The following is a 17,803-nucleotide window of genomic DNA, read 5'->3' on the forward strand; positions in this document are numbered from 1 at the left end:
AAAATTAGCCAGAAGACCAATTTGGGATAAAATGTTATTTCTATGAGTGCAGTTACTTAAAGGCCACGTGGCTCGATCTTAAACACCATTTGAGTACCATAATTTTTAAAGTTTAAAATCGAAAAAAATTAAGGGTGAGTAATTTTAATTTATTTTGGTTAATATTTTTTAATATTTTAATCTAGCAGTCTATTATTATTTTTGTAGTCAATATTTTTATTTTATTAGAGAAATAATAAAAAATAACTCAAATAATTAAAATTTATTTTATTTAATATTTATTAATTTTAATATTTATTAATTACAAATGAAAACAAAATGAATGTTGGCAAATATATTTATTTGGTCTGGCTTTCTGTGCTTGATATTTGTTGATGAGGCTGAATGACCAAAAATTGGGGTTTGTTATTAGTATCATTATTTGTGAGAGCAATGACAGGTAGTTGTTGTTGTTGTTCAGAGTTCTCCTTTGCTTTCTGCTCTTTATATTTTCCCCACACCACTGCATATAGTCCTCCAACCACCACTATTGCCCCAATTACACTAATCATAACAATAAACAAACACATCAGCTTCGGATAATTGATTTTGATGAGTGATTTTAGTATACATTGTATATGATTAATAATATTTAGTACCTTCCGAGGTAGAGTTGCTCAGAGAGAACGATGCAAGCCAAGGCGGTAACAATGACCATACGCAATGGATTAAAGGCAGTTACAATTACTGGACCCATTGCTTTGCTAACCATCCCTTGTATATAGTATTGCACTCCTGATGTTACTATTCCCTGAAACAAACAATTAAACCAACAAAGTTGAGTACATTAATCATTCAATCAGGAATATGGTATTGTTTTTGTTTCTCATGGTATCTAAAGTTTCGTTTAAAAATTTGTCATTAGTTAATAAATTGTTATATGTTACTATTATACCAATTCAATTTAGTTGAAATATGTTGCAACTTTGGATTGTGATCCATTACAAGCTATTTTACTAAATTAAAATTAGAGAAAAAGATAAATTGATCTTTAATTTTTTAATTTGTAGATATTTAAGTCTCTGAAAGATTTAAAAATATATTTAAATTTTTAATCTCTTTAAAATTTGAATATATTAATCTTTGAATCTAATTTGTCCAATTTTAAAAACTCTCTCACGTGTGTATCTGTTTCAACGTTTCAACTAAACTAATGCAACGGGAGTCATGTTTGATTTTTTCGTTGAGTCACAGACCCAAGTGAATATGAGGGATCGATATATTCAAGTTTTGAAAAGGTTGGAAACTTAAATGTATTTTCAAATTATCGAAAACTTAAATGTCTACATATCAAAAGGTCAAGAACCTATTTCTCCTTTTCTCATAAAATTATAAAATAAATAATTTAGTCAAATATATTAAATTATTTTTTTATTTATAATTTTTATATGACGTATTTAATTTGCTTGAATAGTTATAGCCTAAATAAAATAAAAAATATATGTAAATAACTCTTAACTAGCCAGCTTTAAACAACTGTAATTAATAATTATTAATTATATATTTAAAAAAAATAAAATTTAAATAATTACTAATTAATAATCAATTTAAAAATGCTTATTAACTTGTTGTTGGTCAACACCTAACGGGATTGAAATAAAAGGATTGAAATAAAAGGATTTGGATTCTTTAAAATTTGAATTTCACTTTAGAGAATAAAGTGTGATCTTTTATCTTTAAATAGTTTCTCTTTTATATTTATTCTTGATCTCACCTATAAAATAAATAATGAGAGATCACACTTTACTCTCTAAAGTAAAATTCAAATTTTAGAGGATCCAAATCCAAATAAAATAGATAACTAACCGCGTAAGCTGGAGCAAAGAGTCTGATGTCCCAACCAAGAGCCCATGCATGAGGACGGTGGCGCTCGGCAAAAGCCGCCACAAGTGAGCTCTGAAGTGCTCCGGCGAAGCAGACCCACGTTGCGAGCGACATCTCTGCTGGGTACTTGCGCAACGTTATGGCCTGCAATATGTAAAAGGCAGAGAAGCCGATGCAACCAATGATAAGAAAACATGTTCCTATTGCCCAGTGGCTGCCGGAAGGGTTGTTCACATTCTCCGGCCCGTGGGCCGCTTTGGTTGCCCCTGAAATGGTAACTGCGGTGCCTTTGTAGAGTGCCATAACTAAGGTGCCTCCAAAAGTAACCACAGTTCCAATCACTTTTGCTTGGCATGCTACCTCCTTAATCTTCATGCGCTCCATTCTACATACAAAATAACATGAATAAATATTCTTTTTGTTCTTCTCTCATCAAATATGTTACATAAATTAGTCTTTTCTAGAATGATGATTAATTAATGTGTTAAATACAAACCTAAAAATTTAGGTACAATCAATTTCATTTCATATAAAATTGATAGTTAAAAATTATTAAATAATTTAATTAAATTATAATTTAACAATTCTCAATTATCTACATGAATCTTTACAAATATAAATGGTATGTAAAAATAAATTACAAAATAAGAACAAATAAACACTTCCGAAAGATCAAAACATGATAGTTTTGTTTGTCACCTTCTTGACATTAAAATCTTATGATTTTCAGCCTTTCAGTCTTATTTGGTGATACGGTGATTATTCACATAAAATTAATTTTATGTGAATATTAATATTAATATTTTCATGTATTATTTTTATGTGAATATTAATATTTCATGTATTATTTCATGTATTAATATTTGGAATAAAATATATTTTTTATTTTTAAAATATATTATAATTTTTTTAAAAATTCGTAAATTTTATTTTGTTTTAATTTTATTTTTAAAGTTTTTGTTTTGCATCAAATATATTATTGACAGTTAAATTTTTAAAAAATTTAATACCAATTCAATAATAATATATGACAACTTTGTTTGGTTTGTTTGTATTAAAAGTTGTTCTTGTAAAATTATTACTGAATTATTTCTAAATTTTTGAAAAATTAATCGTTAGGAATATGTTTGATGTAATTCAAAAATTTTTTAGACAAAATTAAAATAAAATAAAACTTATGAATATTTTTAAAATTTTTAACAAATTTAAGTATATTTATCATATATTTTTTTTTATATTTCACAATTTCTTTTTGTATATTTAGTAGATTAGTTTTGAAAAATAAAATAATAATAAATTATTGGAATAATTAATTTGACTACCCCTAACGTACGAGAATAAGTGGTAGATAGTGGGATCCGTGGAGGATATTCATTTAGCTCTTCTGGCTTGCGTCACACCCATTTTTCGTTAAAACTTTTGATACATGATACTTTAGGCAAGACGTATTAATGGAGAATTTTGCAAATCTAAGACGACATTAATGTACTTGATTGCAAATTATTACTTACTTACCGAAGAATGACCGCCAATAGAAAAGTAATGGAAGGTGCGGAATTCATCACTGCTGATAGAAATGATGCCGATGTGTATTTCATCCCTAGCAGGGCGAAACATTGATCAAGTATAATCCTGCATTATCATAATATAATTAAGTTACTTAACTATTAATAACAAACTAGAAATTCAATTAATTGTATTAGATGTGACCATTACTCGAAGAAAGCCAACGCCATTATCTCTACAAATACCCGCACTGTCATCTTTGGCCTAACCTTCCTGCAAAACATATATACACACAAAGATGTTAATACGAATTATATTAAACAGTTTAATTAAATATATTTATTATGAAATTACTTATTTTAAAAATTTATATTGATAAAAAGAAATACATTTTTTGGCATAAAAAACATTTTAAGATTTGTATAAACTTTTATATAAGTCTTTTTTTATTATCTGTCTTTATGCTAATTTTTTCATTAACATAAATCAAATTGCAGACCTTTAAGTCATAAAAATTGTCATAATATGTCATAAAACTACTTCTCGTAAAAATTTAAATTGATAGTATTAGAGAAATATAATTATTCATGTATCTCTCTTATCAGCTTAAGTTTTTAGTAAAATTAATTTTATGATATAGTATTAAAATTTTTACCATTAAACGTTCTAGAATTCAAGTTTTGTTAAATCTTAAAAGAAAAAAATAGTATAAAATAAATTAAAAAAAATTATGCAAAAATTCTAACAAATACAAAAGAGACTCTTATTTAAAAAAATATATTAGAGATATATAATTATTCATGTGTCTTCTTTTAACTTAAATTTAAAAAAAAAATAATTATATGATATAAAGAAAAACATTTAAATAATTATATGTCTAATAATATAAAATCATGGTAGAAATTCAGAAGAGTTGATTTTACGTAAAGTTGATATTTGAGAGCGGTTAGATGATTTGACTTATTTGACTAAAATTTCATCTAACGGCTCTTAACTATCAACTTCACATGAAATCAACTGCATTTCAATTTTCACCTAAAATCATTTGAGGGGAAAGAGAAGTAACAAGGGTTTGTGTATGTGCATGGTGCATGCATGGTTGAATAAATTAAAGTGAAGGAAAGTAAGAGAAACTAACTTTTCAAGAAGAAAAGCAAAGGGAGCGAGAGTAACAGAGGCGATGGCATTACGGTACACAATGAAAACGTAATGGCTCATCCCTTTGGCAATTGCATCCATGGCGAATATGAACATTCCCGCTGAACCAAATTGCACCGCCACAAGAAGCAGATATGGCTTTGCATTTCTCATCCACGCACCCATCTTGATCGCTAGTAGATAGGTGCGTGAGAACTCAGAACAACTTAATTGCTTTCTTTGTTTCGTATTTGCAACACTCTCTGCAAAGAGCAATGGTGCCTCCCTACTATTTATATATACCACCCAACCACTTATCATATTCAATCAATTTTAATTATACTAAAAGACAAACTTATGTTATTGGAATAATTAAAATCACGTGTTCATTTAAACCACATCTTTTACTAGTAATAATAATGGTTCTTATTAAAATCAATCAAGTCATCATGTACCTTCATATTTAATTATGGGTAAAAAAGTTGTTGTGCATTTAAATGATCACTTTTAATGCTTCAAATAACACAATTATTTTTGTAATTAAATAATTGAATTTTTATATTGACAATATATTATTATTATTATTATTATTATTATTATTATTATTATTATTATTATTATTATTATTATTAAAAAATAAAATTGTAAAACGAATAATGATTGGTGGAAATTCTAATTACTTTATTAATTATATATTCTTCTGATACTTAAAAGAATAAAAAATTTAAATATATAAGTTATTTTTTATAAGCATAAAAAATATAGAAAAAATTCAAATTTCTTTATTTAGAAGTTCTAGGAGAATGAATTAGGACTTCTAGTCATTTTTCTAAAAAAAATTTACATAAATGATTATATATTCATGATTATTAATTAATTATGTCAATAACATTTTAAATTTAATTAGGATAATTGAACAACTATTCAAGATTTTATTATGAAGAAAATAAAAGTTAATCAATAATTAATTAAATCACATTTAAAAGTTTAAAATTTACATATGTAAATTCTATGTTGGTGAATATTATAAAAAAACGTTGAGTACAATTGAATTTTTTGTCGGGAAAACAAACAATATTCAACGGTAATTAAGCTACCGTCGGAAGAAATCGGACGGTATATGTAACACCCTAATTAACCTAAGCCTTATCTCGCGTCGTAAAGTAAATGTTAATCAAAGGTTGCGACAGTTCTAAGCTCATACATATCATATATAGAAGGAATTAATAATATCTAGAAGGCCGATGAAGGATATAGCTCAAAGACAGGATTTGAAAAGCGCAAAACGTACTAGCAAAGCTACTAACTTAAGGCACAAGGAATAGGTACGGCATAACAAAATATCATAGTATAATAGTATAATATCATAAGACGCTAGCCACGGCTCGCGGAGTTTAAGCCGACTAGCCATATACAGGTAATACATGAACCTAGACAGTAAAAATTGCTTATACAAGTTTTGTTCTCTCAGGGGAATTTCTAATCTAATCAAACACCGCTGCCCCACAGCCTTCACCAACCAATCTTCCATGCAAACCCATCGCCACCGCCTCTCGAACCTCCTCAATCCCAATAGAAAACACAAATACATACAATACAAGTAAAACACATATAGAAGCATATATAGCAATTAATTCAAATAGCAATTAGACATGTTATACAGATAGGAAAACAATATCAAGTCGGCAAAGCATACAAACAGATAGAAAATACACACGATGAATGCATGCCCTACTGGCTGTGATATCACATTGCCGGTTCAACTGCCAACCCGACACATTTTCATGGAGATGTTTCTCTTCGGATTCATGGTGTGGGAACCCTCGAGATATAGTGCTCGGATCACTATCCAGGGTTTTGCGCATGTACGCTCTGATGATCCGAAGGGATGCGAGCGGGATCTATTGCCACCGAACTCATATCTAAGCGCAAGCGGGACAAACCACCGTCCTTATGCCGCCGCCGCTACCTCGACAGGTGGGATCCAACCTCAGCCCCTACCGGGCGCATAGCGTCTCATAATCTCAATATGAATCAATACTTCAATGGTTTTCAGAAAATATTTTCAACATCACATGGATCCATCATTTCCTTTAGAGTCCTCGACTCATCTCAACCATTGCCAATTCATATTTCCATTCCTCTTCTCACTCTGCCAACCCATCCTCAGTACACCAGAAACCTAGTACTCCGTTTGCTAACTTACATAATTATGATCAACTAAAACCCTTAGGTAAAACCCCATATTCTCAGACTCAAAATTAAGCCCAAAAGCATTGAAATGGTGTTATAGAAGCTTACAACCTTGTTGGGGAGGTAGAATAGTTGAAAACAAAGCAAAAATTTGAAAAACAGGACGTGTGCGTCCGCACAGGGGTTTGCGTGCGCACGCCCAGAAAATTTTTTAAAAGTGTGCGTACGCACAGGTGTCAAAACTTGCAAGGTCTATTTACTCGCACAACCTGCCAGCGCCCCCAATAGACTGGCCTCTCCAACGTGTGCGTGCGCACAGGTTGCAATTTTCCATTGGTGTGCGCGCACACAAGCTGTGCTAGCGCTGCAAGCAGATTGCCTGCCTCTGTGCGTGCGGACGCACAGGTCTGTGCATGCGCACAGGTCACAATTTTCACAGAGTGTGCGTGCGCACAAGGCTGTGCGTGCGCACATACCAGAAAACATAAAATTCTGTAACTTTGCAGAATTTCAGATTTTCAACACCAATGATCATAACTTCCTCTACAAAATTCCAAATTTCACAAACTTTATATCGATTTAAAGGGTTTTCAAAGATCTTTAATTCTAAACAAATTTCAACCAATTTTGGAAATCGAGGAAAAAGTTATGATCAGACAAAGTTCACTAAAATTCAACTTTTACCCAAAATCATAATTTCCTCAATTCCTCTATAAAACACAACCAAACCAACTCAAACCATTCTAAACTCCAATTCTCATCACAATCAACACTCTATGTCATGTTACACCAAGCTTACCACATATTTCTTCACCTATCCTCATTCTCAATCTTGACATCCATATATCACATATAATCAAACATCATCAACATTTTCCAATTTCATTACTAATCAATCAACATCAATATCATACATATATCAACACACTTCACTTCTCAACTTCACAAATCATTCATCCTTAACATTTCCTTATCAATCAAATATAATCATACCCAACAATCATCAATTCATCATGAATCACCACATACCATCATTCAACAACTCACATCCATTCAAATTCAAACTTATCCTATGGGTCACTAGCCTAAGTGTCCATGAATATTATATACTACATAGAGGAAATCGAAATCATACCTTGGCCGATTTTCTTTATAAACCAAATGAGCTTTCAACCAATTCCAACCACCAATGTAACTCCAACAAGCACCAACAAGCTCCAAACTCACAATAATCAAGCTATACACATATAATCACCATAAAATCAACCTAAGGTTCCATTTAAACATAATATCACAAGGGTTTAGTGGCTCTTACCTTTTTCAACAGATTTGATAGCAAAAATCCAATGCTAAGCAAGGATTAGAGCAAACATAAACATCCAAAATCACAAAAACTCATTTAACCCAAAGCCCTAATAAATCCAAAATTTTGAAGAGAGAAACTGAGAGGGATTCGAGCTTTTCTTACCAGTTTCTTATATGGGTTTTGTAGAGCTCTTCACAAGGAACACGTAGCCGCTGATGGCACGCAAATCAAAACACCGTAGTTCAAGATATTAACTTGGAAAGATTGAAATGAATAGTGCTCAAGGGTTTCTCTTCTTCCCCTTCTCTTCAGCTGAGTGTGTGTCTGTGTTTGAGTGTGTTATGAGTGTTTGGGTTCATTAATGAACCCCTATATATGTTGGACTTGGGCCCAATTTGAGTCCGGTTCAACCCGTTAGCGTTTTTAGTCCGTTTGGCCTAATTTCGGGCCAAACTTTTAACACTAACGCCCAGTTTTTCATCTCTAATATTTTTCTAAAGTTTTTGACTGTTTCCACTTTTTCTTGTGCGGTACCGGGCAGACTTGAACCGGTTCACGATTTTTCACGGTTTTTCGCAGAAAATACATTTTCTGACTCGGAAGGACCTACTGAGTTCAAAAATCACATTTAAATCTCCAAATTCTCATCCTAACTTTTCGAAATTTAATTTGGGCATTTAAATGATTTTATTTGTGAAAATTCTGGTTCTTACAGTATAAACATCACCATCGGATTTTTTTCATCTGACGGTAATTATCGTCGGATTCTGCGACTGATTATTTACTCGAAAAATCATTTAGTCACCGGCAAATTTTTTTATAGTAATGTTTACGTCCCAATATGTTGTTTTTTTCGCATTATTATCGTCAGATTATTCCCTCGGTAAATCCAACGGTAATGTCAATTTTCTTTTAAAAAAATTGTGAAATAAATGGTCAATTTTAATTTATTAGTTAAATTTATTTATCACATAATTAATGGTCAATTTATGAATAATAGAAACCTACTAGTTAAAATAAATGATCAAATCACTACCATAAATATGAGAAAATTATTGTAAATAAAGAATTTTATAATTACAAAAAACCGTTGTCGAAAGTTACAAAAGGAAATGGTGTTAAAATCGTTGTCAAAGGCAGTTATAAAATGGCAATGATATTTAAACCGTTGCAAAAAACAACTTCGAAGGCAACGCTTTTAAACCGTTGGCTTTGGAAATAATAAAACTGAAACCGCTTAAAACCGTTGTCTATCCAGTTATGGTTTTAAATATTTCTGTCATGGAAGAGAACGGTTCTAATCCGTTGTCTATCTAGTAATGGTGCTAAACTGTTGTTTAAAAATGGTTGTCAAAATCGTTGTCTATGCCCGTCACTATGGCAACAGTTTTTTTGGTTGCCGTTGCCTTAGGTAAAAAACAGTTGCCTATGAGTATTGGCAACGCCCGCATATACCACAAGTCAAAAACCATTGCCAAACCGTTGCCTAAGGTTTTAGAAATGGTTTTTTTATCTATGACAATGGTTTTTGATCATTGCAAAAACTCGTATTTGTTGTAGTGAATGTTCAAATAAATTAAAAGTCAAATAAATATAATGAAACAATAAAACACATCACTAATCTCTAAAGATCCAAGTAGTCATCGTCGTCCTCGTCGTTGTTCCTGTGGCCTTGATGAGGCGGTGATGTCTGTGTGCCACTAGTAGGGATAATGCCAACGGCGCACATCTAAGCCTAGTACACTTCTATCTGAGCCTCCATCTGTTGAAGCCACTTCAGCTGCTCCCTTTGTAAAGCCCGGTCTAACCAAAATTTATTAAATAATAAGTTAAATAGAAGCGAATATGGTTGGAAGATTCGCCAATTGGAATTTGATAATTTAAATATGATATTTGGATTTAGTGAATTTTTCTTAGTCGGAAAACATAGTTTTCTGCGTAAAAGCGCGCAGTAGAATTTTGACCGTCAGTACCGGCTGAGATCTGTTTGGTACTGCAGCTGAGAAAATTGATTATGAGTAAATAAGATTAAGAAATGAGGAATCATAATTAGGGAAAGTAGAAATATTTAAAGTGCGATTTAGAGCCCTAATCTTAAAATTTTTTGCCCAAAATTGGGCCAACGGACAAAAATAAATGAACCGGACCTAAGTGGGCCTAAGACCCAACATATATAAACATTAGTTATGAGAATGTCAGCTCATTTTACCCTAAATATAAGAAGAGGGGCACTGAATTGAGAAGAGAGAAAACCTAAGTCTCTTTTATCTTCAAACCACCATAACTTGAGCTACGGAGCTCCGATTGACGAGCCGTTTACGGTCACGCGTCGCTCTTCTCATCCTCTACCATTCTATCTAAGTTTTGGTGATTATTCCATTCATCTCTGCCCAATTTACGAAATTTACTACTGTTACACGTTTTTGGATAGTTAGTGTTGAAATCTTGTGATTTTGGGTGTTTAAGGATACTCCAATATGGATTCTAAGTGGGTTCTATCCCTTTTTCATATGGGCTCAGGTAAGAAGTACTCAAACCCTTGTGATTTATCATTTTCATGAGCCCTAGATTGATGTATATATGTGAAATTGGTTATGTTAGTGTATTTGGTGATTTTGGTGCACAATTGGGAGATCGGTGTTGCTTGAGGAGCTTTGGTGAGGCTTGGGACTAAGGTTGGTGGAGACTTCCAAAGAAGAGGCTCAATTGATTTGGCTACAAGAGGTACGGTTTAAGTTTCATTTAAGTACCGTGTGGTGTGATGAGAATTCCTAGGCTAGATGCCCCTAGGATTAAGTTTGGATTGTATAAATGGTTGGTGCTAATATGCATAGTTGGTGTGTATTGTGAATTAATGATTGGGTTGAGAATTGTGTGGCCTTGTATACTTGGTGTATTGAGAATTTGATGTATTGGGTAATGAGTATTGATTTGTGGTTTATGCATTTAAATTGTGAAATTGGGCCGGAGGCTGGAAAAAGGTAAGGAAGGTAAGTTGATGTGTGCATTATATGATGATACAAGTGATTGGATGAATTTCAGATAATGAATATATGAATGATCGGGTTGGTTATTGAATAATATGGTTTGAGGAGTTGAAGTATGAAATTTGGTAATTTTGGGTGAAATTATGTAGATGAGGTATGTTTGGTTTTGGTTGAGATATATTATGTGGTCATATATGTGATTATGATTATTGATGCCTTGATGGTATGATGATGCATGAGAGATATGCATATTGTGATATATGCTTGATGAATGATTAAGGTTGATTTGTGGGTGAAACCATGTGATAGTGAATATGATATTGATTATGTATAATGATGGTTGATTGAAAATAGTATTGTTGGAAATTGGGATGAGGAAGGATGTATGACATGTTAATGTGTTTGTAATTTAGCCATTTGTTTGAAATGGGTAAAAATTGTTATATGGCGGTTTTGTGAATTGTGGTAAAGTGTTAATGTATGAGTTGAGGAGGCTTGATGTTGATTTTGGTATATTTTGATTGATTTCAAAAAGGGCTGAAATTGGCATGCTTTGGTTGATTTTGAAAAGGGTTGAAAATGACTTGTTTTGAAAATGGCACTTTGTGTTTTTGTATGAAAATATGGTTTTTGGGTATACTTTGACGGGACATAACTTGGACAGTTAGACTCCGGATCCCCGTTTTGTGCCAAACTTATTTAGAAATAAAATTGGATCCGGGATGTCCATGCCGTTCGAAGAACGGGCGAAAAATGATTTAAAACGAGGAAGTTATGTTCGTTGAAAGATTGGAGGTTTAATCTGTGAATTCTGCAGCTTTTAACTTAGAAAAATTTTTAGCAGAATGCACCCCACGCGTAGGCGTGCTTGAGGCGTACGCTCGCTTTTCAAGAAGGCACATCCACGCGTGCGCGTGGTAGGCGCATGCGCATCGATGCGCTGCACCCAATGCCAAGCTATTTTTCCTAAGAGTTGTGCTGGAGTTGTGCCAGTTTTGTGCGTGGGACACAAACGCACCCACGCGTATGCATGGCCGACGCGTGCGCGTCCCTGTGCTGTTTTTCCACCCACGCGTATGCGTGGGCGATGCATACGCGTCGATGAACATTGTGGCCATCCACGCGTACGCGTGGAGGACGTGTACGCGTGGCCCTGTTTTCATGCCAAAGTTAATTTTTTAGTTTTAAAAGCCAAATCTCATACTTCTAAGCCTCCAATCTCACCCCTTATGTATTAAATCATTATGATATGCCTAGTAATGAGAAAGGAACTAGGGGATGTGGTAACTTGCGAATGAAGCAAGGGGAAAAGTTATTATCAATGATGATCAAAGATGATTATATGAGATATGGAGGATAATGGTGGAAGTGCCGTGTATGCCATGAGACGAAGGGCTACATTTATTAATAAATGGCTGGTTCTTGATTGAACCATGAGCCGGATGGCTGAGTTATTGCCGGATACGGCGGAGCCATGTTGATAAATTGGCTAGTTCTGGATTGAACTGTGAGCCGGATGGCTGAGCTATTACCGGGTTACAACAAAGCCATTATTGATTATGGTTGAGTATAAATGCATATATGATTAATGAACAAATATGATAAATGAATAATGATGGAAAATGTTGAATGTGAGTATGCTTGTGTTTTCTCTCTGGTTGTAAGGGTGACAAGGTACCGATACCCTCTAATGGCGACAGGGCGCAGATACCCTCTAATGGCGACAGGGTGCATATAACCTCTAATGGTGACAGGGCTCATATTTCATCTAATGATATTAATGCGCAACAGAGAGACTGTGCCCTGGTTAGCTACCGGACACGTCGGATTGGCTTGATAACCGACAGATGATATCATCAGCCATAGGGCAGGCATTCATCATTTGCATATGTTTGAATTGTTTGGGTTTTCCTATTTGTTTTGGATTGCTATATCATATATGCTATGTTACCTGATTATGTGCTACTTGTTCTACTTGTACCTTATTTGTGTATTACTTGCTTGTATTGCTTGTGTTTGTACAACTGAGAGATCCCTCATGTTGGTATCGGTGGATGTTGAGGGCTGTTCTTGATGAGATGAATTGATGATGCGATTGCATGATGATGATGATTATTGAATGAGATAATTTGAGCTCCCTGGGTAGACGCAGTGATGTGGTTTCACTAGTTCCAGGCGAGGGTATGATGTATTGATATAGAATTTCTGAGGCAGAACAACTAGTGATGGTTTTATTTATGATTCCGAGTCTGATTTGTGGAAGAGTCAGCGAGTTGAAAAACATGTGAAACATGAATTAGATTTAGCACTCCCTTATGACAGTTGCCTATCCATGGATTAGCAAGAACCTAGGATGGATAATTGGTGAAGAAGTTTAGGATGCTTAGTGAGTTTTTATTGCAGTGCATTGTATTTATTTGGCACTTTTACCGTACTGGGAACCCATGGGCCTGGGGTTCTTATTCCGTATATATCTCTTGTTTTTCAGATACAGGTCCAGGTGCTCAGAAGTGAGTTGTGGGTCGTCTGAGAGACGGCGAAAATCTTTATTTTCTCTACTTTGTGTTTTGCTTAGAATCTCTCCACCTTTATTTTGAAAAGATTATATTATGTATTGAAATCTTTTGAACTTTCCTATAGAGGCTCTCATGTTTCCTTTGGGAGAGGCTATTTACTTTTGTTATATATATCTATCTGTTATCTATCTCTTAATCTCCTTTATGCCTTGTCCGTATATCGCTTTCGGCTTCACGGTTTATCTTTTTGCTGTAGAAATGTGAGTGATATGTCTTCGTAATTTTATTTCTACTCTTTTCAGGCTTCTCGATTAATACTCCTTTCGAAATTACCTATATTTATATATTAAAAATCCACCTGAGAGTCGTACCACCGTAATATCATTGACTTATGACTCGAGCATAAGGATTTGAATATTAGGGCCTTACACCCTTCACTTCGGCCTGAGGTCATCCGTATTCGTCAAGTGTGTGAGGATCTCTTGATACCTCTCCCGATAATCGTTCAACTCCTGAGCTTGCTGCTGAAGGCTGCGGGTGAACTTCTACACTTGCAGCCTTAAATCTACGCCTTCCTCGGGCTCGACGGCTCAACTGGTGGCAGAGATAGATGACAGCCTCAATGTGAAGGTGCGGAGGCTGCTGGCAAAGAATGACCCCAGTCCGTATACGCAGTTCTTGTACGGCGCTGAGGTGGTCTCGTGCCAAACCGCATTGGAATCGATGACTGAGGCAGCAGAACCATCGGCGTCCTCCCTATTTTGCTGAGATTTCTGAGTCGCAGCCTCTAATCTCTGTGTGTAGAACTCTTATGTAACACATGTTATTGTGATTAGTACGACAACTATACAGTTAATATCTAATTTTATATCAGAAGACCAGATGTATGTTTACTAACATAATGATCCTGAGATCGCTAATAAGCAAATCTTGCTTTGTTCTCCTTTAGCGTGTGTGTGTACTTGAACATCTTCGCCAATGTCGCCTCGTGATCTAACGACTTTGACTACACATGTTGCATTAAAGTAATATGATTAGGATGCCTAGTAATGATATGTAAAAGAATATAACTAAGTTAATAACAAAATTAAAGAAACTACATACCAGCTTAGCCTTAGTCTTCATGAAGGTTGTTGAGCCACTGGTATACTTGGATGACTTAGCCGATGTCCTATTAGCGCTGTTGGTGAGATGCTGATGTCTGAATCCCTCATCGGTCTTCCAGTGAACTAACATAGCCTTCTTTATTTTCATTCGGAGCCAGATGGTCAGGTGGTCCTGCCCCTCACAAACATCCTCCAACATCTGCTAAAGTCGCCAACCTATTCGATGATCGTATATCTTCTAATGAGGGCATCATAAGAGGTGTCCCATATAAAGTGCAGCTACACAAAGAAATTTTAAAATTAGTTAATCAAAATAGAAGATATAAATTAGTTAAAAAGTTTGAAACTAAAAAAAATTAACTATCGCCTATTTTTGAAACCATCGCTCTCTGGTCTCAGAGAGGAATCTTCTTGGAGCTGGGCCAAAGATGGTCGTACATTAGTTTGATGACGTTGGTCATCTCCTAAGTACATGTACTGTTGTTTGGCGCAAACCTATCAACAATCCATAAACAAACCAATATGGCAATATAAATTAAAACTTCAAAAGCAAATAAGTTAAATACATATAGATTTTTATAGAAATTTGGCAGAGTTTCATCTATAACTAGAATGCACCACAAAATCTATCCATCAACAATTAATTAACTTAAACAGCACCAAATATCAACAATCAATATACAACAGGCAATTATCAAGAATCAACATCCATAAATCCACTAAACTAGAATAAATAATCAGACACCATATAGGATATTAAAATAGGAGGTGGTAGAGGGGCATCAACTGCCTCAATAGGAGGTTAAATCGTCAACCGTATTAAAAGTGATACTTACCCCTAGCCACCAACTGCCTCAATTCCATGAGAGGACTCCCGGGACGCGGCTTCCGTCACTAGAGGCGGCATCACCGTAGCAGCGAGCTGCTGAGCGGTTCGAGGTGGCGTCATTGCCATAGACGGAGGGACGTAGTTGGGGTTAGGGACCATGATGAACGGCTGGTTCGCTAAACCCACAACCTGTGACGTCATCGGGGTGGTCGGAGTATGTTAAAGATTATAAATTGACTTATTATACTCCTGAGTATGAAACGAAAGATACTGATATCTTGGCAGCATTCCGAGTAACTCCTCAACCTGGAGTTCCTCCGGAAGAAGCGGGTGCCGCGGTAGCTGCCGAATCTTCTACTGGTACATGGACAACTGTTTGGACCGATGGGCTTACCAGTCTTGATCGTTACAAAGGACGATGCTACAACATCGAGCCGGTTGCTGGCGAAGAAAATCAATATATTGCCTATGTAGCTTATCCTTTAGACCTTTTTGAGGAAGGTTCTGTTACTAACATGTTTACTTCCATTGTAGGTAATGTATTTGGGTTCAAGGCCCTTCGCGCCCTACGTCTGGAAGATTTGCGAATCCCTATCTCTTATATTAAAACTTTCCAAGGTCCGCCTCATGGCATCCAAGTTGAAAGAGATAAATTAAACAAGTATGGTCGCCCCCTATTGGGATGTACTATTAAACCAAAATTGGGGTTATCCGCGAAGAATTACGGTAGAGCAGTTTATGAATGTCTTCGCGGTGGACTTGATTTTACCAAAGATGATGAAAATGTGAATTCTCAACCATTTATGCGTTGGAGAGACCGTTTCTTATTTTGTGCCGAAGCAATTTTTAAATCCCAGGCCGAAACTGGTGAAATCAAAGGGCATTACTTGAACGCTACTGCAGGTACATGCGAAGAAATGATAAAAAGAGCTGTATTTGCTAGAGAATTGGGCGCTCCTATCGTAATGCACGATTACTTAACAGGGGGATTCACTGCAAATACTAGTTTGGCTCATTATTGCCGGGATAATGGACTACTTCTTCATATCCATCGTGCAATGCACGCAGTTATCGATAGACAGAAGAATCATGGTATGCACTTTCGTGTACTAGCTAAAGCGTTACGTTTGTCTGGTGGAGATCATATTCACGCCGGTACCGTAGTAGGTAAACTTGAAGGGGAAAGAGATATTACTTTAGGTTTTGTTGATTTATTACGTGATGATTTTATTGAAAAAGATCGAAGCCGTGGGATTTATTTCACTCAGGATTGGGTTTCTCTACCAGGTGTTCTTCCCGTTGCTTCAGGGGGAATTCACGTTTGGCATATGCCTGCTCTGACCGAGATCTTTGGAGATGATTCCGTACTCCAATTCGGTGGTGGAACCTTAGGGCATCCTTGGGGAAATGCACCAGGTGCCATAGCTAATCGAGTAGCTCTCGAAGCATGTGTACAGGCTCGGAATGAGGGTCGTGATCTTGCTCGTGAGGGTAATGAAATCATCCGTGAGGCGAGCAAATGGAGGCGGTGAGAAGATCCAGAATTTTCAGGGGTACCAGAGGAAACTCTCCCTCTATCACGACTAGTAATTTGATCCGCAACACCTCTACCTGTCATCATGTCTGCAAATAACATACCAATTAATAGAAATTCAGAACAACAAATCAACAATAAATTATAATAATACCAATGTAATTTAAAGAGGACTTGGAAGTTAAAGTAAACAAATACGTCAAAAGCGCTAAAAACAGTTAAGCAATAAGAATTGATGCAGTTGTGATGGATTGTGCAAAAGAGGAGTTTTAGTGTGTGTTGTGTTGTGATTGAAGTTTCTTTTTTTTTTTCAAAAAAAACTAACTTGACATTTATACACAGGATACATACTCACAACTCAATTAGCAAATAATTGTCGACATATTATAATTCTTTATCACAAAAAGATTTAATTAACTATGCCAAACAAAAATCAAACATCCTAAATCACATGGTATCTATAACATGCAATTTAAAACGAAAAATAGACATAGAGAAATATAAACAAATACTTAGCATGCACATACATCAAAGATCCAAAATCAACACAACTAAGTAGCAATTGACAATTCAAATTCAAGTCAATGCTATTCAACCAAATTTCAGCGATTATTCAATAAAACAAATAGTCTTTTAACATTAATTCACATAAATTCAGTATATTCAACACAAAATCGGCAGCATTATCCATCAATTTAGTCAATTTTTAACACTTCCAGCAATATAGCACAAACTAATAATCCTAAAACTAACCTATCTTAACCACCTAAAATTCACTAAAATAAAAAAATTAACTCTAACTAAATTAACTAACCAAAATTAGAAT

General features: G+C 34.7%; 2 protein-coding genes across 2 annotated transcripts; one reads left to right on the forward strand and one right to left on the reverse strand.

Annotated features, from left to right (window-relative positions):
• Positions 1–252: 252 nt before the first annotated feature.
• Positions 253–4,767, reverse strand: LOC107460729 (WAT1-related protein At4g08290). Its single transcript, XM_016079119.3, has 6 exons — positions 4,508–4,767; positions 3,580–3,642; positions 3,379–3,495; positions 1,846–2,248; positions 639–790; positions 253–543 (listed from the first exon to the last, which is right to left on the reverse strand). The coding sequence occupies exons 1-6, from the start codon at positions 4,690–4,692 to the stop codon at positions 339–341; spliced, it is 1,125 nt and encodes a 374-aa protein (XP_015934605.1). The 5' UTR covers positions 4,693–4,767; the 3' UTR covers positions 253–338.
• Positions 4,768–15,652: 10,885 nt separating this feature from the next.
• Positions 15,653–16,975, forward strand: LOC127741124 (ribulose bisphosphate carboxylase large chain-like; the record flags this gene model as incomplete). The annotated part of the gene is made up of 1 exon (XM_052252767.1): positions 15,653–16,975. A coding segment is annotated over one exon (1,323 nt), but the record flags the coding sequence as incomplete, so codon positions are not given.
• Between the last annotated feature and the right edge of the window lie 828 nt (positions 16,976–17,803).

Source organism: Arachis duranensis, chromosome 8 (assembly GCF_000817695.3).
Source record: "Arachis duranensis cultivar V14167 chromosome 8, aradu.V14167.gnm2.J7QH, whole genome shotgun sequence".
NCBI lineage: Eukaryota > Viridiplantae > Streptophyta > Magnoliopsida > Fabales > Fabaceae > Arachis > Arachis duranensis.